This window comes from Malania oleifera, chromosome 9 (genome assembly GCF_029873635.1).
Source record: "Malania oleifera isolate guangnan ecotype guangnan chromosome 9, ASM2987363v1, whole genome shotgun sequence".
NCBI lineage: Eukaryota > Viridiplantae > Streptophyta > Magnoliopsida > Santalales > Ximeniaceae > Malania > Malania oleifera.
In genome coordinates, this window is record NC_080425.1 from 12,422,487 (window position 1) to 12,447,356 (window position 24,870).

General features: G+C 36.7%; 1 protein-coding gene across 1 annotated transcript; it reads left to right on the forward strand.

The window, feature by feature from the left end:
• Positions 1 to 1,524: 1,524 nt before the first annotated feature.
• LOC131164269 (heat shock factor protein HSF8-like) lies at positions 1,525 to 24,030 on the forward strand. Its single transcript, XM_058121320.1, has 2 exons — positions 1,525 to 2,089; positions 21,262 to 24,030. The coding sequence occupies exons 1-2, from the start codon at positions 1,823 to 1,825 to the stop codon at positions 22,546 to 22,548; spliced, it is 1,554 nt and encodes a 517-aa protein (XP_057977303.1). The 5' UTR covers positions 1,525 to 1,822; the 3' UTR covers positions 22,549 to 24,030.
• Positions 24,031 to 24,870: the final 840 nt, after the last annotated feature.

Here is a 24,870-nt window from a genome sequence, read left to right on the forward strand (position 1 = left end):
AAATAATTTATCTAGAAAGTATTATTCTCACTTGAATAGCAAATGTGTTTCATTAAGAGTTTGAAGCATATCTTCTTTGGACTAAATAGAGCATTTGTGTTTTTGTCATCAAGAATTTAGACTAATCATTAGACTTGTTAAGCCCAATGTTTTGTTCAAGTGATTTGGACATGCCCAAAGTTTTTAAAACTTATTTTTAATAGTATAACTAAAAATCTTTCCGATTAGAAAAATTATATATATATATATATAATGGTATTGTAAATACTAAATAAAATATATATCTCATAATAAAATAAAAAAATTCGTCTAACATCATCTAAAATTATTTTGAAGTATCTAATATCATTTATATAGATAATAAATATTTAAATTTTAAAAATAAAATTATAGCCATTTAATTACTCCTAGATAATTTATTTGAAATTCAAAAGAAAAACTCATTAATTGACCCTAAATTTAAAAAATTATAACTATAAATATTTTATATAGCAAATCACAATTTACAAGTTGCAATAATTTATTAATGCTTTCATTGGAATAAATCATACATTGATTTTTTTATAAAATAAAATAAATAGAATGTTATTACTATCATATTTATATATAATTTTAAAGATTTTTCTTGTCCCTACATCTAAGTGGTGTTATATAATAGTTTCTATATTTGTATTTTATAATTTAAGTAAAATAAATTTTAATAAACAATTTTGAATATTCATACTTTAATATTTATAAACTAAATCATGAGAATATTTTAAATTCATTTTTAAAATATATAAAATTATTAGGAGTTACAAAAACATTTTACATATACTATTATTCACGGGCAATCACAAACTACACACATTTACTATTTTATTTAAATACATACCCATTGCATATTAAAGGAAAGTTACAAAAACTTAGGGTGGTGTAACCGAGCCGCTCAGCAATTTTGTTATGATTACTAACCTCATTGCAAATTTTAAAACTACACAAAATTGTAATTTCATTACTTTTCTTGACAAAGATCAATATATCAAATGCATGCTTTGTTTTTTTTTTTTTGATGAAATGCCCTTAAATGACAACAATTTTGTCTTAAAACCTCCTAAGAGGAGAGCAATTTCACATTTGCAGAAAAGATATTATTAATAATCATTGTTTCCTTTATCGTTATTCGATAGACTATGCATACCATGTATATCTTATTTTAATTAATTATGGGATTAATTTGAATGCCTTTATGCTATTTATACTTTTTAATATTTTGAATCTGAACTCCAAACTTAACCCATCCTCTGAGTATTAAAATAATGCAAATTGCTTAGGGGGTTGGACGTCAATTTACTCAACCCAACCGACCAACCGGGATGTTTCCAATGGCACAGGTGAAAATTGGCCTTTCAAAAATGGAAGGGTTGACTCATGACTGGTCTGTGTGTGAGGTGATTTCAGATATTTTGGTAAAAGACACCTAAGCCCAAGCCCAACTATGATCTTGTATTAGAAGAAGCAAGGGTAACAAAGTCAATTCACCACTCTATCAAAAGGCGACCGCTTCCGCTTCGTGCCCGTTTCCTCCGCCGTCTGTCCTTATAAACCTCATTTCAACTTCTCTTCCCCTCCAGCCCGTACAACAGCCCCCATCTTTAACGATCTCTCCCCTCTTTCATCCCCTTCCGGTCCTTCTCTCTCTGACTCTCTCCCTGAGCGCGCGCGCGCGGAATCTAGGCTTTTTCTGAAACGCAATGGCGATCGTTTCGAGCCATTCAAAACCCTAAAATATCTTCAAGGTCACACTACCTTCTCGAGTCGCCGTTTGATCGTCGCCGGCAATATGGACGGAGCCACTGGCGGCGGCAGCAGTGCTTCGAACAGCGGCCCTCCGCAGCCGACTCCGGTTTCAAGCACGAACGCTCCGCCGCCGTTCCTCAGCAAGACCTATGACATGGTCGATGATCCTGCCACCGACGCAGTCGTCTCGTGGAGCCCTAACAACAACAGCTTTGTTGTTTGGAACCCTCCTGAGTTCGCCAGGGACCTCTTGCCCAAGTACTTCAAGCACAACAACTTCTCAAGCTTCGTTAGACAGCTCAACACTTATGTACGATCCTCCTATATTTATGTGTGATTCGCTGGTCGTTTTGTGATTATTTAAGCATCCAGCGGAGAGAATGTTGATAACTGTGATGATTTCTGCAGAACTGTGTTTATCATGATATTACTCTGTGTTAATTGTACATTTCTTGGCTTTCTTAATACTCTAGTTGAGGACATTCTTTTATTTTCTGGATTAATTAGAAGTTTCTCTTCTGTGGGTAATGTTGCTTCATTTGGGAAGTAGAGATGTCTGTTGTTTGGGCGCGGGGGGGGGGGGGGGTGTTAGGGATTAGAGTTTGAGTTGAGAATGCTGTTCAGTCTGTTTAATGCAATTCAATCTAACATAGTTGCCGGAAAAGTTTGTTTCTTTTGACTGAAACTGTTTCTATAGAAATTTTTGTCCGCACTTCTTTTGGAATTTATTTATGAAGATAAAACATATACTTTATTTGTCCTTTTTGGAGAATTGGGGAACTATGTTTTATTTCATTTTATATTATTTTTTTATATGACTTATTCTTTGTTGTTTTCTAAGTTGACATAGTTAAAAGTTAGGGAAGTATGCTCACTGTTGCTTAATGAGGATATTAGTGTTGCTTAATGCCATGGTGAAGGAGCAATAGCGTTACTCGTTCTATGATATTCTTTTATTTGTTCTATGATATCCCACATTTAGACACATTAGAGTTTAGCAAATCATTGTTTATTAATATTGTATTCATTTCTATAAAAAATGATATTGTATACATCAAATTAGATGCACAATGGTGTTGTTTTAATATTTTTTTAAAGACAGAAAAAGAAGTATAGGAGACAAGAGGAAAATGATACAATAAGGATAAGGACAGAACAGAGCAGAGCAGAAGGATAAGCAGAAAAGAGAGAGAGAAAGAGATTATAGACAGGGCAAAGAAGAAGAGAAGAAGGAGGGATGAGAAAAAAATGGTTGCTATGCAGGACAGAATAGAAGAACTGAAGCAGTATTGAAGTCAGAATATAGAATAGAGAAGAACATGAAGAGAAGAAAGAAGGAAGGAAGAAGAAGATTGATTTGGAAGAAAATGGGGGTTCGAAATGAAGAATGGAGATCGTGATTGAGCTTTGGTACCAAATGATGCAGAATAGCATCATGGAACTATTGCTAAAACATAATTTGGGAGAGGAGAAGGCAAGAAGAATAAAGAAGGGGGAGAGCAAGAAGGAAATACTGGGGGGAAAATCACATCACATGTTCTCTTTCAATTCTAATTCATCAACAAGCTACTCCTACGTGGCTTTCACACACTATTTATAAGAAAGCTACTAACAAGGATCTAAACCCAACAACTCCCTTAATCCAATTCTTCTAAATTTAGTCTCCAACAAGGATCTACCCATGGTCTTACTTGTCTTACATTAGGTGTTCTTGAGACGGGTTCTTGGAAGGAGTAAGAAGGGTTGTTTTTTGTGGAATGCATTTTTTTTTTTGTCTCTGTTTTGGACTATGTGGCTTGAAAGGAACGCTAATATTTTTAACAGCAAGATAACTCCTTCCCATTTATTATGGGTTGGAGTTGTTTTTCTTGCTTCCTTGTTGGCACACTCTTTGAGGTTTTATCAGTGAGTTTTGCTGTCTAATCTGAGATAGATTGAAGAGGGGCTTCATTGTAACTATCTTTTGGTTGTCTTTAGGAAGAGGCATTCTTGTAATTCACTCGCTTTTTTATGAATGAAATTCTTCTTCTATCCCCAAAAGAAACATATAAAAGAAAAGAAAAGAAAAGCATGGTGGGATGGAATACAATACTACTAGATGTAGTAAGCTAAGATTCAAGATTGCTTTTGCCTTAGAATGGAAAACATGTTAATATTGGTGCTTTCGCAAATCATTAGGACTTTTTCCCATCTCAAGAGATGAATGAATTCTTATATTGGGTAATGTGAGCCTTATGATTTGGAAAAAAGTTGATGGATTTCAAGTTCCATGACAACAAAAATTGTTGTTATGGACTACTCGTGATCATATTGAGGAAACTGCTTAGAAATATTGTTGTCATGGATTATAATTTTTGAAATAAAGAGTTCATTGATCTTGTGGATATTAGATTACATGGTGCCATCTTATAGAGGAGCGAGCAAATGCAATGGAACAAAGTGTTGTTCAAACCCTAGAAGAATGCCAACAAGAAGAAATCGAGTTTAGAGTGAAAGTCGGGGATTCAAGTCAACGTGAGTTTTTGGAGGATGAAATTTTTTAGTACTGTTCGTACACCTTTCAACATCCCTATCCTTACACCTTTGTTGGGGGTTGGCATGAGCTCATAATGTTATTATGGATTCGACCAACATATTCTTTTGTAGGAGGACGTTAGGGGGAAAGCTCGTTTGCCCCACAATCGAATCATGGCGGAATCATTGTTTGTGATGGCTTCAGTTGGATCAACAACATAGAGGGCAACATAATCTTTTCACTAATAATATTGGCTATGAAGATCATGTGAATGATCTATTAGCAAATTGTGTAGAAGAAGATGAATAAAATTGAGCTCACCATCGTTCAAAATTATGAGAACTTCTTAATGGCTGAACAAATTGAGGAGGTGGATTTGACTCAAGCATGAAGAGTGCAAAATATCCTTTTTGGTCAAGTTTGAAAATTATATAGACTCCTTAATGGTCGATTATATAATGGAGGAGAAGGATTCTTACTCGGCCTAATGTGGAATACTAGAACTCCTCTTTGGCCAAGGATTTAAAGCTTACCAACTCTGATTTGGTGATGATCGGACAACAATTGGTGGAAGAAAGTTTTTGTAAGGTCACTCACTCTTCTCACGTGGTAGCAACTGCGATGAAGACAATCATGAACAATTTACAAGCTGAGCTGAGATTCTAGATAGAGAACATATGAATAGATATGTTGCGATTCAAGAATCACAATAGAAATACCCATGAAAGCCTTCGGTGCAATTCACCCACAGTTTTACTATGGGCATGGCTGAACCATCACCTATAGCTAGAATGATGGATTTTACCATCATATTCTTTTGTAGAACGTTGGGGGAAAAACCTTGTTCGCCCTACAATCGCTTCATAGCCGAATCATCATTCATGGGGACTTCGGCTAGACTTAGCAACATAGGGGCAACATGATCTTTTCAAAGAGAATATTGGCTGTGAACATCATGCGAGATTTGTTGGCCAATTCTATAGAAAAAATGAAGAGATTTAGCTCACCTTTCGCCAAAATTATGACAACTCCTTAGTGGCTAAACAGACTAAGGAGGGGGCTTTCAACTTGGCTTAGTATGAAGAGTGCAAAATCTCCATTTCAGCCGAGTCCGAAACTTATGAAGACTTCTTAGGGGCAGATTACACTATGTAGAACGGTTCCTACTTGCCCAAATATGAAAGATATCATATTTCCTCTTTGGTAGTGGATTTAAAGCTCGCCGGTGATGAAGGCATCTTTTGAACTGAGATAATCTTAAGTTTGATTTGGATGTTGGCGAGTTTATCGGCGAAAACATTGAGTTAGGCTAAGATCATCCCTTGGCTTGGCCTAAATTTGATATCGGGAGATTCTATTCCTCTTGTGTTACATATAATTTTACTGATCATTATATGAACTAAGAAGAGGCAATATATTCTTCATAGCCGAAACGGAAAAAAATAGGTTTTGTACTCATTAATAAATAATAAGCGCTATTTAATGGAGTGGCTCTTGGAAAAAGTCATAATTGCCCTATCTCAATATTCTCCTAGAGTCTTACGCGATGATCGCCCAAGTGAAGTGCCTAATGAGCATCGCCTAAGCTAACCTCACTTGGCATGATGTAGTTTATTTTGAGGCGAGGCGAATTATTCGTACAAGGCATCAAAGTGAAGGGCATGACGAGTATCGTTTAAGTTAAGGCGGGGAATGATTTGAGTCGAATAATTGTTGAACAAGGCCAACGGACTTAGTTGGTCATATGAGGTTATAGAGAGAAGTATAACTAGGACATTGTTTTATTCAGGTTTTTTCAACTTTGGCTAGTGCTTGGAACTTAGTCAGAGAAGTACAACATGAAAGAAAGAGAATCGTAATCTTATTCTCCCAGTAGCTTGACAAGGGTAGGCAAATCTCATTGCCATTGAGCAGAGTTCTCATGATTGGCCATAGTCATTTTTGCCCCAAAACTATTACGACATGCATTGTTGATATAATTTTGCACCTCCAATCGCTTCATCGTCTTCCCCTTTGCTACCTTATAGGTTTTGGTGATGAGCACAAATGAATTTTGAATTTTGGTGGGAATGGCGCTAACATCAACCTACAACTTTGCTAGCTTTCAAACATGACTACTTTTTTTTTTTATTTTTTATTTTTTATCATTGACTTGATGGTACTAGTTTCCAAGGTATTTCAGGCTATATATTAGAGATGCATCTTCGGTGAGATATCTCTCTTTCTCTAGCTAGGATCTCACGACACATTATGCTTAGGAGCCTTTTGGAGGAACACTATCAGTTTGGCGTTCCACTTGTTAATCAAAGGAAATTTGGTGGACATCATTTCAATTGTTAGAGTTTTGGTGAGGAGGGATTCTATTTTCGTTTCATCCGGCAGAACCAAAATTCCATTGGAGAGGGATGAGGATAATTCTCAGATTGCTTGCACTAATGTCGCCTTTGGAAAATTAGTTGATGGCAAAGGGGCAACCTTTTCCCCTTGGAGGAGAGAAGCAAAGAATGCTTCCACAGATTTTGTAGCCTACATGTGGGTGATCATGAATGGAAGTAGAAGGGAGATTAAAGTGAGAGGCAGAGCTCGAGAAGGAAGTAGACGAGAGACTGAAACTATGAAAAGATAGAAGAAAAGGGAGACTTACATAGAACAAGGTGAAACAAAAAATACTGAGAAATTAACCTTCGTAGTTGGAAGAATCCATCATGCGATTAGACTAGATTGTAGGTAGTGGGGAAAGGAATGAAGTCTAAGAATAGTGGTTGTGTAAGTGATCATGTGACAAAAATTGCCTTGAGAAATTGCCTAACTGTTTTAGTAACTAAGAGGATGGTCACAAGTTTAGGCTATTGACGTGATTAAGGTAACTCTCAAATGCGTGATGTGTCGCCTTGTGATGGTTGGTTAGGGGGAAAAACCAAGAATATTCCAAGTATGGATTGCCTAAGAAAGAAAGTATATAATTCGCGATTTGTCAATACTGAGGTTGTGATTTATGATTGCTTGTTTATTAGTGTTATTATTAAGTAACTAAATGGAGCAACTGTGTTAGCCATTGTTTGTGCCATCTCTGTGCACTTCTTGGGATATAGTAATGGTCACCTAGTTGTGAAAATTGCTTAGGCACGTGGCTACAAAGGCGAATCACTTACCTCAAAGTAGCCATAAGAACTACAATGACAAGTCACCTAGGCGATGCTTATGATGAGTGTCGCTTGGACATATTGCAGTCGCCCATATGAGGTGAACCATTCATTACCAAAATTCAAGGATTGAAGGAAGATTGCCCATTCGTTTCGAGGTCATCCGCTTAATTGGCAAGGCAAACGATTAATTCCCAACCTATGGGGCTGAGGTTGTCTAATCACCAAGCAAAGTTCATCCAGTTATGGTGACAAGACAATCAATCATCGGGCATGAGAGTCAACTATAATAATTGGACTATTAATGCTGAGATATGGTTTTAATTTATATTAGGCCTTTAAATGCTTTAAATTTATTACTTGTAAGCATAGCTAAGTTTTGGGCATGATTTGGGGTAAATTGTAACTACAAGTTTGACTAGGAGAGGGTATAAATATATGATTAGTTTCAGTTGTGAGGATTTCAACACATTCAACTCAATTCATGCAATGTGACAAACAATTATCACTTTGGCCTTTGTGCCACTTTATCCCTCTATTTCTTTTTCTTAGTGCCTCTACTTTCCTAACTCTATCCCTTTCTTTCTCTCTCTTCTTATTTCTAATCTAGTTTTAGTCTCCCATCTCATTTTTTCCCTTTTTTTACGATTTCTACAATATCTACTACTCTTATTAACCCTATCCTTACAACTTTTATTGGGGCTGGCTTAATGAGTTCATCCACAACCAATCCACAATTTTCTTGTCTCAATCACATCATCACTTCAAAAGGTGCTTAATTTTTTAGCAATTGTCACTTCATAATGTTACTGAGGCTAATCAGACGTGCTGATATTGAAATGTTTGATAAAAACTAAGCACTTTTTGAAGTGATGATGTGATTGAGACAAGAAAATTGTGGATTGGTTGTGAATCAGACGTGCTGATATTGAAATGTTTGATAAAAACTAAGCACTTTTTGAAGTGATGATGTGATTGAGATGGGGAGATGGTGGATTGGTTGTGAGTGGATTCATTATGCGAACCCTCACCAGAGGTGTAAGAATAGGGATAATGAGAGAGTTGTAGAAATCGTAGAAGGGGGAAAAAATTGAGGTGATTGGAACTAGATTAGAAGAGGGAGAGAGAGAGGGGGGGGTTAGAGTTAGGGAAGTAGAGGCAATAAGAGATAGAACTGGAGGGATAAAGTGGCATGATGACCAAAGTGATAGTTGTTTGTCACATTATGTGAATTGTGTTAAATGTCCATTACAACTGAAGTTAATCAAATATTTATACGCTTCCCCTCCCAAAAAAGGAAAAAGAAAAAAAGAAGTCAACTTGGAGTTACAATTTACCCCAAATTGTGCCCAAAACATACCTATGGTTACGAGTCATAAATTCAAAGCATTTAACGACTTAGTCATAATTTGGCATCGTTTCTAAGCATTAATGGTATTGTTATTGTAGTTGATTCCAATTATTATAGTTGACTCTCATGCTTGATGATTGCTTGCCATGTCATAGATAATTGGGTGACCTACGCCTGATGACTAGACAACTTCTGTCACTGGGTGGGCAATGAATCATTCGACTCGCCTGATGAGTGGACGACCTCTGGATGGATGGACGATCTTCTTTGTGATTCCTTCGATGGTTTGATGATGAATGGTCATGAGCGACAGTGATATGTTCAAGCGACACTCTTGATGTCACCTAGGTGACTTGTTATTGTAGTTTTTATGGCAACATTGAGGTAAGTGATTTGCCTTTGTTTGCCATGTGCCCAAGTGATTGTTATAGCTAGGCGATTATTACCATATCCCAAGAGGTGTACAACGATGACACAAACAATGACCCCCACGATTGCTGCATTTAGTTACTTAGCGCTTAAAAATAAACAACTGTAAATCATGACCTTAGTTTTGGCCAATCAAAAATTGTGATATTTTTCTTGGGCAATCCATACTTGGAATTTTCTTGGTTTTTTCCCTATGCCATCTATCACAAACATGCATCACCCTTTAGAAGGTATATTAATCACATTAGTAGCATAAAAAGGTGATATTCGTGGCTCATTTGGATGACCTTCTGCTTAGTTGTTTTGAGGCGATCTTTGTCACTTGATTGCTTACAGGGCCATTGTCACCTGGTCTTCACATTTCTTCCCTCATTGGCTGCTATCTAGTTTGATGACACAATGGATTATTCATGATATGAAGGTTAATTTCCTAGTATTTTTCATTACGCTTTGTTTTATTTAAGTCTCCCCTCCTTCTATCTTTTTATAGCTTTACACTCCTTTTTGCTTCCATTCTTGAGCTCAATCTTGCTTTAGTCTCCCTTTTGTTTCCTTTCATGATCACTTACATGGAGACTACAAAATTTGTGAAAGTATTCTTTGCTTCCCTCCTCCAAGGAGAACAGGTCGCCTTTTTGCCATCTGTTGATTTTTTGAAAGCGACGTTGGTGCAAGTGATTTGCAAATCATCTTCATTGCTTTTCGATGAGGTTTTGGTTTTGTAAAATGAAGCGGAAATAGAATTCCTCACCAAGCCTTTAGCGGTTGAAGCAATGTCCATCAAATTTCCTTTGATCATCACCAAATTGATAGCATTCCTTCGATAGACTCCTAAGCATAATGCTTGGCTTAAGATCTTGGGCGTAGAAGAGAGATATCTCGTAAAAAATGCATGTCTAAGATGTAGCTTGGAATACCTTAGAGATCAGTACTATTAGGTCAACTATTAGAAACGTAGGGATGCATGGGAGTTGTTGAAGCTGGAGGTTGAGGTTAATGTCATTCACACTAGAATTTAGAATTCATTTGTGCTCATCGCCCAATACTATAAGTTGGTGAAGGACAAGACGCGAACTGATTGGAGGTCCAGAATCACATCAACGATGCGTGGTGCAATAGTTTTGGGGCAAGGATGACAATGTCTGATTATAAGGACTTTGCTGAATGGCTACGAGATCCATTTACCCTTGTCAAGTTGTTGGGAGAATTAGATTATGACTTTTTTATTTTATTTTTTAATTCTTTGACTAAGTTTCAAGCACTAGCTGAATTTGAATAAACCTAAATAAAACTAAGTTGTGGTTATACTTATTTCCATGACTGCATATGGCTGACTAAGTCCATTGTCTTGTTAAATGGTTATTTGCTTCGAATCACTCTCCACCTTAGCTTACACAATGCTCGTCATGCCCTTCGCTTAGGTGACTTTTATACAAATAATTCGCGTTGTGTCAAAATAATCTACTTCATGCTAGGCAAGGTTAGCTATGGAGAAGCTCTTCATGTAATATTCTAGGCGAATAATGAGATTGGACAATTATGATTTTTTCCTCAAAGAGTTGCTCCATTAAGTGACATTTATCATTTGCTAATGAGTAAACATGTATGTTCTTTATTTTATTTTATTTTGTTTTTTTTTTTCAAATTCTTATTTTTTTCATTTCAGCTGTGAAGAATGTATTACCTCTTCCTATGCTAAATAATGGTCGGTTAAATCATTTGTAAGCGATATCTTTACCATATTAGACTTGGAGCATGTTTTGACCGACCAAGAATGGAGGATGAAATAGGAGCACCTGTTATCAGATTTAGGCTAGGCCAAGTAATTCTCCTCGCCTGATTCAATAGTTTTGTTGAATAACTTGCCAACCTTTAGATTAGGCTTGAGGTTATCTTCATTCTCATGATTATCTTGGATTTCATCATTGGCAAGTGTTAAATCCTTGGCCAAAGAGGAGTTTTGATATTTTTCATACTTGGAGAATAAGAATTCATCTCATCCATGATGTAATCAACCATTGGTGACTCTTTATAAGTTTCAAACTCAGCTGAAAAGGAGATTTTGTACTCTTCATACTCAGCTGAGTTGAAATCCACCACCTCATTCCATTCAACCACTAAGCGGTTGTCATAATTTTGGATGATGGTTGGTTCAATTTGTTTTTATTCTTTTATACAATAGGCCAACAGACCATTCACATGATCTTTATAGCTGGTATTCTCTTTGAAAAGATTCTATTGCTCCCTATGCTGCTGAGTTTGGGACGAACTTATCATGAATGGTGATTTGGCCATGAGGCAATTGTGGGGCGAACGAGGTTTTTACCCTAGCGTCCTTCTGCAAAAGAATATGCTGGTGGAATCCATTATTGCTGCTATATACTAGGCGATGGTTTGGCCATGCCAATGAAAAACCTATGGGCAAATTGCAACAGAGGCTTTCATGGGCGCTTTTGTTCTGGATCTTGAATTGTTGAACATATTTCTTCTCATGCTCTCCATCTAGGATCTCATCTTAGTTTGTAGATCACCCGCAATCGTCTTCATTGTGGTTGTTACCTAGCAAAGCGGTTGCATGATAATTTCCTTCGGCCAATTGTTGCTGAATCATTGCAAAGTTAGCATCACAAGTTTGATTGGCCTTGGTAACATCCTAGCTTTACTTTGTACTTTTGGTAACTGAAGATATATAGTGTCTTGTGCAGGTGTGCCAAAAAGATGTTCGATAAAAAAATAAGCACCTTTTGAAGTGATGTTGTGATGGAGATGGGGAGATGGTGGATTGGTTTTGAATGGACTTGTTATGCTAGCTTCCGGGAGAGGTGTAAGAATAGGGATAATAAGGGAGTTATAGAAATTGTAAGAAGGGGAAAGAAAATGTGGGAGGTGATCGGAACTAGATTAGAGGAGATAAGGAGAGGGAAAGTGATAAGAGTTTAGGAAGTAGAGACATTAAGAAATAGAAATAGTGGGATAAATTGGCATGGAGGCCAAAATGATAGTTGTTTGTCACATTGTGTGAATTGAGTTGAATGTGTTGAAGGTCCATTATAGGTGAAACTAATCTCATATTTATGCCTTCGCTAAGTCAAAGGTGGAGTTAGAATTTACCCCAAATTGTGCCCAAAATATAGCTATGGTTACGACCCATATTTTCAAATCATCTAAAGGTCATAAATTAGGACTATTTTTAAGCAATTAATCGTTTGCCTTGCCTAGTGAGTGGATGACCTCTAGATGGATGGACAGTCTTCCTTGTGATTTGCTTGGATGGTTTGGTGATGAATGGTTCACCTCACATTGGCGATTGCAATATGTCTAAGTGACACTCATCATATCCGTCGCCACTTGTCATTATAATTCTTATAGCAATGTTGAGATAAGTGATTTTGCTTTTTTTTGCCACGTGCCTAGGCAATTGTCATAGCTAGACGACCATTACCATATCTTAGGGGTGCCATAGAGATGGCACAAGCAATAGTTATTGATTGAATTTCTAAATTGCGATGACTTCACACTTATCAACATCATTGGGATTGGGAATTTTAATGAAAATTTCAGTCAAGTTGGTAATATTTGCATGCAAGTTAAGAACTCGAGACTGAGTTTTTCTCTAATCAAGTAAGTTTGATGTAGGGTCCCTTGTGTATAATTCTTGGTGATCCCATTTTTCTTGAAGCTTTAGATATTAGAGATTATGTTTAAATTTGGTAAATATGGATACTTAGGAGTTCTATTTAATTTTGGGATTTTTTTTATAGATTAGATATTTTAGGTTTATTTTGATATTATTTATCTTTACTGTTTTTTGTTGGGCATAGAAGTACTTTATGAGTAATGTTTGGTTAGAATGTAGTTGTGAATGGAATTCTTCTTTCTTCCCTCTCTATCACTCCATCCTGCATTCTATCTCCTCATACTTCCTCTTCTTTCTTCTCCTTCTCTTTCATCTGCCATCTTCGCCTCTCCCTGTATTCTCTCTTCCATCTTCCCCCTCTATCCCGCAGCTCATTTTTCCCCCTCCCTATTCTCTTTTATTTCTCTTTATTCTCTGTGTCTGTTGGTTTACATCAGAAAGGGTGGGAGTCTTTATGTGAAGGTGGATTCAAGCAAGAGAAGGCAATTGTATGATGAAAAAATGGAGTGAAGAATGTGAATCCAATGCTAGACAAATACCATTCGATTCGTGAGCTTAACATGAGAAAAAAAAGAGTACATTGAGAAGCAAGTTGAGTGTTAGGATACTTATAGACTGATTTGCATGTCAAATTGTAAACTGTCAATTTACTTTTCTTTGGTTTTATTGGACGCATACACTAGGCTTAGACTACATAATGAAAGGTTCTTCTCTCGTCCCTTAACCATTCTCAATCTTCCCAGTGTTGGAACCTGAGACCTCCATGATGGAAATCCCAAGCTTTAACCACCGGGTGCCCTTTGGGACAAACTGTCTATTCATTGATGTTGAAAAAAATATTTCTTGGTTTGAAGGTTGAAAGGATATTTTTTGCTCCTTCAACGCGTTCTTAATTTAAGTTGGCCATACAAATAGAGATCATTCAACTTCTATGGGTGTGGTCATGTTCAAGTTAAACGAATATGTGAACAAGAACCTGCTCCCACTATTACTTTCTTGTTCTTGTTCTTATTTTGTGTAGAGATTCTTCACTTTTTAAAACTGCATTCATCTTGCATTTTCCTACAATCATGCGATCGTTCCTAAAATATATTTCTAAGAAGAAAAGTGGATGTAGCATACCCTTAATCCATGCAACATTAATGAATCAAAATAATCAAGGAATGAACATATAATTGTTGAAATATTATCATGCTCCTTGTCACATGAATTCAAATAACTAATCCTACTCATATTTGTAAGGGCAACAAACAAACATAATGAAAGCAATTTTTAGAAGATATGCTTGTTGGGAACAACAAGAATGAGCTTAAATGTGCAAGTTAAACCACCACTATATTACAATTCTAGCAGAGTTTGGACTCCAATCTTCCAAAAGCTGTATTTTCTAGCACCCGCTCTATGTCTCCCTCTCTCCTTAGGTTCCCCAAATGGTCAAATTAAAGGTCCCAATGGCTATATGAATCCCCGGGTCCCCAGATGGTCCAATCCCCTCTCTTCTAATGTTTTCACACACAGCTGGTCCCAAGTTCGGGTAAAGGAGGAGGGTTGCGTTAGATAGCTGACAGCTAGCGTAAAATTTGTCAGATCACTATGATATGAATCCTTAACGAATATTTGCTTGGGTGTCACCTATGAGCGATGCGTTGCACTTGAACCACCCAGGTGTAGCGAAAAGTGCGCGAGAGTGGGCTACGTTGTCACCCCAAAGCAACACGCCGTGTCGGCGCCTGGGTACGGTGTCAAGTATGCGAGTTCTTTTGCATCATTCTAGACGTGGGCAGGTAAAGAAATTAGTTCAAGAAACTAGAATTAGATTAGCAACTTGGAATATAGGAACACTTAGGGGTAAAAGTATGAAAATTGTGGATACAATGATTAGAAGAAGAATTAATATAATTTGCCTTCAAGAAACAAAATGGGTGGGGGAAAAAGCTAGAGAAATTGATAAATCAGGATTTAAACTTTGGTACATTGGAAAAGAAAAACATAAATATGGAGTAGACATTATTATAAATAAAAACTTAAGAGATAGTGTTGTGGATGTAACTAGAGAAGGGTTTATAATTATAAAAATCAAGATGGTATTAGGACAAGAGATAATAAATACCATTAGTGCTTATGCTCCTCAAGTCGGCTTAACAGAAAATCTTAAGAGATAATTTTGGGAAGATATGGATAGTATTATACAAGGCATACCAGAGACTGAGAAAATATTTATAGGAGGAGATCTAAATGGACACGTTGAAATGGATAATAAAAATTATGAGAGGATACATAGAGGATATGGATATGGAGACAAATATGAGCCTGAGGAGATGATCTTAGACTTCGCTATGTCATTGGATTTTAGTATAATGAATACTTGCTTTAAGAAGAGAGAACACTTAATAACCTTTAAAAGTGGACAAAATAGAAGTCAAATAGATTTTTTTTTTTAACTAGGAAGGTAGATCGTTTATCATGCAAGGATTGTAAAGTTATTCCAGGTGAAAGCCCGACCACACAACAAAGAGTCTTAGTGTTGAATATATGTATTAAAAAATGGAAGAAAAATGATAAGATAAACTAGTGTAAGAGAACTAGATGGTGGAAAATATAATAAAATTTAAAGATAAAATGATCAAAATGGGGATTGGACTATAGAGGATGGGATAGATACACATACTCTTTGGAGTAGATTAGCTAGCTCTATTACAAAGATAGCAACAGAGATTTTAGGGGAATCAAGGGGAAGATTCTTGAATAGAAAAGAAGTTGGTGGTGGGATAAAGATGTACAAAAAACCATAAAGACAAAAAGAATTTGGTGTAAAACGTGGTAAAAATGTAGAAACACGGATAACTTTGAAAAGTATAAGGAGGCAAGAAAAGATGCAAAAAAGACTATTAGTGAAGCTAAATGTAGATCATTTAATAGTTTGCATGATATATTAGGTACAAAAGAAGGGGAAATAGATATATTTTAAACTTGCTAAAGCTAGAGAAAAGAAGAGTAAGGACTTAGGAAATGTAAAATGTATAAAAAGTGAGGATGATATTATCTTGGATAAGGATGAAGACATTAAAGAAAGATGGCGAAGTTACTTTAGTAAGTTTAATGAAAACCAAATAGAAGGCCTAAACAAAGAATTGTTAAATGAGGAAAAAACTAAAAATATGAGATTTATTTGCAAAATTAGAGTTAACAAAGTTAAGTTTGCACTAAAAAATATGAAAAATGGGAAAACTATGGGAGCAGATAACATCCCAATTGAAGTTTGGAAATGCTTAGGTGATAACGGAATTATATGGTTAACTAATTTATTTAATACAATTATAAAAACCAAGAAAATGCAAGATGAATGGAGGAAAAACACTTTAATACCTATATACAACAATAAAGAAGATATTTTCAAAATTGTAATAACTATCGTGGAATTAAAATTAGGAGTCATATGATGAAACTATGGGAAAGGGTAGTTGAACAAGGATTAAGGTTAGAAACGAAGGTCTCAGAAAATCAATTTGGTTTAATGCGTGGGAGACCTACCACATAAACTATTTATCTTTTAAGAAGATTAATGGAAAAGTTTAGGAAAAAGAAGAAGGACTTGTATATGATATTTATTGACCTTGAGAAAACATATGATAGGATACCTAGGAAGTTCTATGGTGGGTTTTAGAAAAAAAAAGGGTGTATGTAGTAGGTATATCGATGTCATTAAGGATATGTACGATGGAGTAATGACTAGGGTAAGGACTATAGATGGAGAAACTAGAGAGTTTCTAATCACCATAGGTGTACATCAAGGATCTGCTTTGAGTCCTTATCTTTTTGCTTTAGTAATGGACCAATTGACTAAGAGTATTCAAAAGGAGGTTCCATAGTGTGTGTTGTTTGTAGATGATATTGTATTGATTGACGAAACTAGGGACAGAGTAGAGACTGAGTTAGAATTATGGAGAGAAGCTTTAAGATCTAGAGCCTTTAGGATGAGTAGAAATAAGATAGAATATATGAAATGTAATTTTAGTAATGATAGGAGGAATATTGGAGACAAAGTTAAACTTGATGATGGAGAAATAAATAGTACTTGTAGATTTCGATACCTTGGATCTATTATGCAAGCTGAAAGAGAAATTGAAGATGATGTAATGCATAGAGTTAAAACAGGTTGAGTAAAATAGAGAAGTTCTTCAAGTGTGCTCTGTGATTGTAGAATACCCTTAAAATTGAAAGGGAAGTTTTATAGAATAGCTATAAGACCAGCCATGCTATAGCCTATATGGATCGAAATGTTGGGCGACGAAGAAACATAATATCCAAAAGTAAAAGTTGTCGAGATGAAAATGCTTAGATGGATGAATGGTATAACATTGAAAGATAAATTAAGGAATGAACATATTCGTAATAAGTTAGGTGTAGCTCGTATAGAAAATAATATAAGGGAAGGACGACTCAGATGATATGGATACTTGCAATGTCGGCCACATAGTGTACCTGTGAGGAAGAGTGAGTTAGATACTGTTTTTTTTTTTTTGGGGAGGGGGGGGGGGTAGGGGTAGGGGTAGACCTAGAATAACTTGGGAGGAGATAGTGATTCAAGATTTAATATTCCTGAATCTATCAAAAGAAATGGTCCATGATCGCATAAATTGGCGGAAAATGATTCATATAGCCAACCCCACCTAGTGGGACTAAGGCTTGGTGTTGTTATTGTAGCTTAGAATGATAGGATTTCCCCTTGGACTCTTGGAGATCAAGGACAATCCAATGGCGTCGAATGACCTAAAATCCACTCAATTTTATTTGGAGAATTTGAAACCCTTTTGCAAGTCAACTAGAGGGGACTAGACCGGACTAATACTGCTCCATGAGGCAACAAGTGGTGCTTGCGAATGGTGGGGGCTTAGTGGGTAGCAAGCTCCACTCATCCGAAATGTATAGAAAATTTGACCATAGAACAATGTCTTTGAAAATGAAATTTGTGATTCATAGCTCAAATTAAAATTCTTGCCTTAATACATCTTATTTTTTGAAAGAATAAAAATTATTACTAAAAAATGTGAGTGAAAATTTTCAAAAAATTGAAATTTATGCAAAATTGAAATTAATATTAGCTTCAACATCTTATTTGACCTTTTAGGAGTAATTTGTTATATTTGTTTTTAGAAATTTTCCCCTTGGACTCTTGGAGATAAAGGACAATCCAATGGCATCAAATGGCCTGAAATCCACTCAATTTTATTTGGAGAATTTGAAACCCATTTGCAAGTCAACTAGAGGGGACAAGACCGGACTGATACTGCTCCATGAGGCAACAAGTGGTGCTAGCTATTGGTGGTGGCTTGGTGGGTAGCAAGCTCCACTCATATGAAATGTATAGAAAATTTGACCATAGTACAATGTCTTTGTAAATGAAATTTGAGATTCAAAGCTCAAATTAAAATTCTCGCCTTAATACATCTTGTTTTTTAAAAGAATAAAAATTATTACTGAAAGGATGTGAGTGAAAATTTTCAAAAAAATGAAATTTATGCAAAATTGAAATTAATATTAGCTTCAACATCTTATTTGGCTTTTTAGGAGTAATTTGTTATATTTGTTTTATAACTAATATTTAATTGATTTATGGATATAATATGTATTAATTGAATATGTTTAATCACGTGTTGTTTTAGTTCCAAATCTTGCATTGTTATGTATATTATTAGTTTCTAAATTTTCATGCAAAATTATGTGCTTTACTACTAATTTCCATCAATTTTTAAATATTGGGAAATTGGGATTGTAATCAAAATCAACATCTAAATGTTTGTCAAAATCCCCATATTTTTGAACCTTCAAAAAATTTATTTGAAATCAAAATCTAAGACCTTGGGTCTAACCACAAGTGGGCACACACATTGGCTGAAGATCTTCCTTCCATAATCCACAGCCCTTTCAATTTCTCCATCTGGTTTCTGTTTCTCTTGCCTTCCCATCGAATAATTTTAATTGATAGGCAAGGCTCATTTTAAGATCAACGTTTTCATGTGGACTTTAGTTCTCAATAGGATTAGTACTAATGATTCGTTGCAGGTGAGGTGGCCACATAAGGCTATCTGTCCATGTATTGGCATTGTGTTTAAAGTCTAGTAAAATTAGTGAGCATCTATTTCCCCATTGTCGGGGTGGCTAAGCAGCTTTGGGACGGTCTTTTCTTAGTTCTTGATGAGGCTTTGGTATTGCCACAATGCTTTTTCATTGGGATGTTCTTGGGGTCTTGGGAGGAGGAAATGTGGAAATGGACTGTGTTGCTCTGTTTTGGACTTCGTGGCTTGAAAGGATTGCTAGGATTTTTAATAGCAAAATAACTCCTTTCCATTTATTATGGGATAGAATTGTTTTTCTTGCTTTTCTGTCAGCACTTTCTTTTAAGTTTATCAAGGAGTTCTGTTATCTCATCTTGAGAGGGATGGGTGGCAGATGCTTTATTGTAATTGACTTCTGGTTGTCTTTAAAAGGCCTTACCCTCCATTCCTTGTAATTCTCTCTCTTTTCTATGAATGAAATTCTTCTTCTATTAAAAAAAAAAAAAGAAAGAAAGAAAAGCTTGTGGGCAATGCTATTCAGTGGTAGTTTGGAGTACTATACTGCCAGATTCAAGCCTTCTTTTTGGTTTAGAATGAAAAACTATTGATGTAGGAGTTTTCCCTAATCAAGAATTTTTTCCATCTCTAGAGATAAAAAAATTCTTATATTGGGCAATATGGGCCATATGATTTGGAAGAAATGGATGGATTTCAAGTTTCAGTACAGAAGGAATTGTTGTTATGAACTACTCATGTGATCACACTGAGGAAAGTGCAAGTGACCTAAAAATATTGCTGTCATGGATCACAACTTTTGAAATGAAGACTTCATTGACTGTGTGGATAGTAGATTACATGATGCCAACTTAGAGACGAGCAAGTAAATGTGATAGAACAAGGTGTTGTTCAAACCCTCGAAGAATGCAAGGAGCAGGAAACTGAGTTTAGTGTAAAAGTGGGGGATACAGTTCAAAATGGGTTTTGGAGGATGAAATTTTACCATCCTATGATGGGTGTCTGACTTACAAGTTCCAGGTCTTGATTGATCTTCCAAATTGTGACAATTTTGCACTCATGAACTTCATTAGGGTTGGGAGTTTTAGTGAAAATTTCAGTCATTTGTTGGTAATACATGTGTGCAGGTTAAATATCGGATCTGAATTTTTTCTAATTGAGGAAGTTTGATTGAGGGCCCCTTGTGGATAATTCTTGGCGATCCCATTTTGCTTGAACATTTAGATATTAGGGATTATGTTTAAATTTAGGAAATATAGATATTTTAGGAGTTTTTGTCAATTTATTGTTATTTTTTTAATAGTTTAGACACTTTAGGGTTATTTTGATATTATTTTAGATTTCATGTTGGGTGTAGAATTACTTTGTGAGTAATGTATGGTTAGAATGCAGTAGTGAGTGGAAATATTCCTTCTTTTCGTTTCTATCACTCCCTTCTGCATTTTGTCTCCTCCTCCTCCTCCTCTCTTCCCCTTGTCTTTCATCTCTCTTATTCACTTCTCCCTGTACTTTGTCCTCTTGTCTTCCCCTCTGCTCTGCCTCCCACTTATTTTCTCTCTGTTCTCTTTTATTTCTTTTTATTCTTTGTTTCTGCTGGCTTATGTGAGAAGGGTAGGAGACTTTTATGTGAAGGTGGATACAAGGGAGGGAAGTGCAAATGTATGATGGAAAAATGGAGTGAAGAATGTGAATCCAGTGATGCTGAGTATGAGGCACATTTGCCGTTTGATTCTTGAACTTATATGAGAAAAGAACAGTACACCAACTCACTAAGGAATAGCAAGTTGAGTGTTAGGATGCTTATAGACTGATTTGCATGTCAAAGCGTCAAACTGCCTATAATTCTTTTTTTTTATTTTTTAAATCTATTGGAGGTCAACACTAGGCTTGGACTGCCTGATGAGACTCCTATCCCTTAATCACTCACTCTTCCCAGTATTCGAACCTGAGACCTCCAATATGGAAATCCTAAGCTTTTATAGCTGGGATGTCCCTAAGGGGACAAACTGTCTATTCATTGATGTTGAAAAATGTCATTTCCTGGTTTGAAGGTGGAAGGATATTTTTTGTCCCTTTAACATGAGACAGTTCTTAATTTTAGTTGGCCATGCAAATAGAGATCTTGTGACTTCTGTGGGTGTGGTCATGTTCAGGTTAAAAGAATATGTGAACACTCCCACTATTGTTCTCTTCTTCTTCTTGTGTAGAAATTCTTAACTTAAAGACTGTATTCACCTTGTGTTTTGCCACAATGAAACAGTTGGATTCATGTTGTTTTTGCTCATAAATCGTGTACAATTTCGCACCTATACTCCCTTTGTTGTCATTTTGGACAGGGCTTCAGGAAGGTTGATCCTGACCGCTGGGAATTCGCTAATGAGGGATTTTTAAGGGGTCAAAAACACCTGCTTAAGAGCATTAGTCGGCGAAAACCTGCACATGGTAGTAGTCATCAACAGCCACAGCAAGCACATGGAAATGGCTCATCAGTGGGGGCGTGTGTAGAGTTGGGGAAATTTGGGCTTGAGGAAGAGGTTGAGAGGCTTAAAAGAGACAAGAATGTGCTGATGCAGGAACTTGTCAGGTTGAGGCAGCAGCAACAGGCAACTGATAACCAGTTGCAAACCATGGTGCAGCGCCTTCAGGGAATGGAACAGAGGCAGCAGCAGATGATGTCATTCCTGGCAAAAGCTGTGCAAAGCCCTGGCTTTTTGGCACAGTTTGTACAGCAGCAAAATGAGAGCAATAGGCGAATAACGGAAGCCAACAAAAAGCGAAGGCTCAAGCAGGAAGATATTTCCGAGAGCGAGCAAGCTGCTCCTGATGGGCAGATCGTTAAGTATCAGCCTCCAATGAATGAGGCAGCCAAAGCAATGCTCAGAAAGATTATGGAAATGGATTCTTCCTCTCGGCTGGAAGCTTTTAAGAATAAGTCTGACAGCTTCATTGTTGGTGATGTTTCATCATCAACCAATGCAGTTGACAGTGGGAGCTCTTCTTCCTGTTTATCAGGAGCGACTCTTCAAGAAGTTCCGCCTACTTCTGTACAGTCTTGTTTGCCTGCTGCTTCAGGGATTGCAGCGCATGCCCCCTCAAGTGCAATATCTGAAATTCAATCCCACCTTGTTGGTGCAAATTCTGAAGTAGGAACAACAGCTCAATTTCAAGATATTAGTGCCCTGCTCAGGCCACAAGAAGCACCATCTGTTGCTCTTCCTGTGTCGGACATAATTATGCCTGAGCCCCCACAAATGCCAGGGATGGTGCCCAGAAGTATTGTTGATTTTCCTGCAGAAAATTACTTGGAACCTGATGTAGGGAATGGCGAATTTATGGATCCTGCTTTTTTTGGAGTGGATGGATCAATACCTATAGATATTGACACTCTCTCCCCTGATCCTGACATTGATGCCCTGTTAGATGGGAATCCTAGCTTTTGGGAAGAGCTTTTTGTGCAGAGCCCACCACTTGGCGACATTGAGGAGATTGGATCAACTTCACTTGAAGGTCTTAATAAGGGGAATGAAGTGCAGTCAAGGGAGAATGGATGGGACAAAGATGAACATATGGATCAGCTTACGGAACAGATGGGACATCTTAGATCTGATAACAAAGGGGTTTGATAGTATTTACCAATTGTACATTTTCTTTTACGCCATCTGAGGTAAATTCTGAAAATTAATCAGTAGTCTATAATTATCTTGGCCCACTTATCTGGGCAACAGGAAGAGCAGCTCATTCCCTGTGTCATTACTTCTCTTTTTGTTGTTAACTTTTTGTACCCTTGAATCCTGGCTTTTGTTTTGCTCCAATGGTGACCCCCCCCCCCACCCCGGTTTTTTAATCTTTTATTGATTTTTCTTCTTCCATCTTTCTTGTGCAAAGTCAAATAAACTCAACTGGTATAGTGGTGTGCTTTGCCACCAAAGAAAATGGTAAAAGAAAAAAAAAAAAAAAAAAGATAACAAAAAAAGCCAAAGGCAACAAAAGAACTGATGTTGCTGATTGTTTTTGTAGAGGTTTTACAGCATGGTCATTTGCGGTTCCTCTTCAAGCATTGGGCTAGAAGTTCTTTGTGAATAACTTTTCCAGTCTTTGTTGCTTTCTGAGCCACTTCGTAAATGGATATGATCCATTTGATGTTTTAGCATCCTCTTCGAATCTAATGCTGTAATTAGCAATAATCAAACTTGGATTGTTTAGTTTGCCAACTATGATCTCCACCAAGTTTGATTCCAATTTTTTTAAGGGTATTCTTATGCCCCATGAATGTTAGTACATATTCTATGTAGCTAGCGAGCAATTGAACAATCGAATTTGTTGTGCTATATAGTGACGCCATATTATCATATGATCATAACAAAAAAATAGGGATATAGGGTGGCATTGGTTGATTTTCAAGTGTTTTTTTCTTCCCATTATTTACTTGTTCGACATTTGATTGGTAACCTAGATTGAAGAGCTGCATGAATTTCAGTTCAATCTTGATCTTAAATGTTCTCCCAGGTTATTTTTTCTTGTTTTATGTTAAGTCTTTTCTGCATTCTCCTAACGGTAGAAAAAGTCTGCTTCCTGCTCCACCTACCAAGTAGGATGTATCATGTAAGACCAAATGTGGAAAAGTGGCATGGGCACAAGGGTGGTCGTGCTGGACAAGAAGTGGTAGCATGCAGTTGAGAAGTCTACAGGTGAGCCCAAGATGCAGTTCAACAAGCAGGCATTAGATTGTGCTGGCAGATGGGTCGCCATAGGTCAGCATCTAGTTGCAAAAAGGCGTTCAACAGGAACTGGTAGGTCACTGTCTCATGGAGGAAAATAATGGCCTGAAGGTTATGGTTCACTAGGGGTGCTTGAGTTTGGGTCCTATCTGATTGAACCCGACTTGGTTAAATTACCGTTGTATGTATTAGACTAGAGAGATACGATGATAATTATTCATCCTGCACACAATTTTTCTTTTTCCCCCTGTAATGAAGGATGGGATGCGAACACCAGTGATTTTTAGGAGCTTCTCCTCATCATCCCGTTCTAACATTTGTTCCAACCCATGAAATAAATGAACATAGGGAGCCTATGCTATTGGGGCTGTCGGTTTGGTTTCTGCAGGTCATGTGTAAATTATTACAGTATTATATATAATTGATAATTATTTAAAAGGGTCTGTACTTCAAAATAGAAAAATGCTTGATGACACAGGTTGGTGTTGAGTAGCATTACTTTTCAAAATGTAGAGGCTTTATTTAGCTAGGACTAGGGGGAAAGTAGTGCAAAATAGGAAGATGTTTTTTTTTTTAACAGGGTTTGTGTTACAAAAATATGGAAAAACTTTATTTAGTCAGGACTTAGGAAAAATAGTGCAAGATACAAGTACATTTTTTTTGAAAAACAAAATGAAAATGCATAAAAATGCTTGTTTTTGTCTCATAACGGTATGTGTAAAAAATCTCTGAACGGTTAGTTTTTTTATTTAAAAACTATTTAAAATATAAGAATGTGATTGGCTGCATGATATGATAAACTAATAATTTCTTCGAAGAGATGCAACTCCCAGAAGGTTAACATTTTGGAGTAACGGTGTTAACACCATAACTAAGCACACAATATTGTAGCAGCAGCAGCAGCAGCACGAAGAAAATAAATAGGTTTCACTCTTTGCATAAATAAAAGCAGGCCGGTCCAACCTTGTCCATCAGTTTAATAAACAGATGGATGTTTGATGAGTGGTGTTGGTTATGGGAAAAGCGGGGTGGTGGTATTAGGGAGAGCCGACCCTTTCGGGCCCTGATCCGAACCGTCAGATACTCGATCTGATCTGATCAGATCGCCGTAAAATTACCTCCCATCTCACCACCCCCCAATGCACTAGATTTTTGGTACTCTGCTTCTCCTGGCCCATGCACGTAAAGGCCCCCAATACTCTTGCATGGATCAACTCCACAAATGGT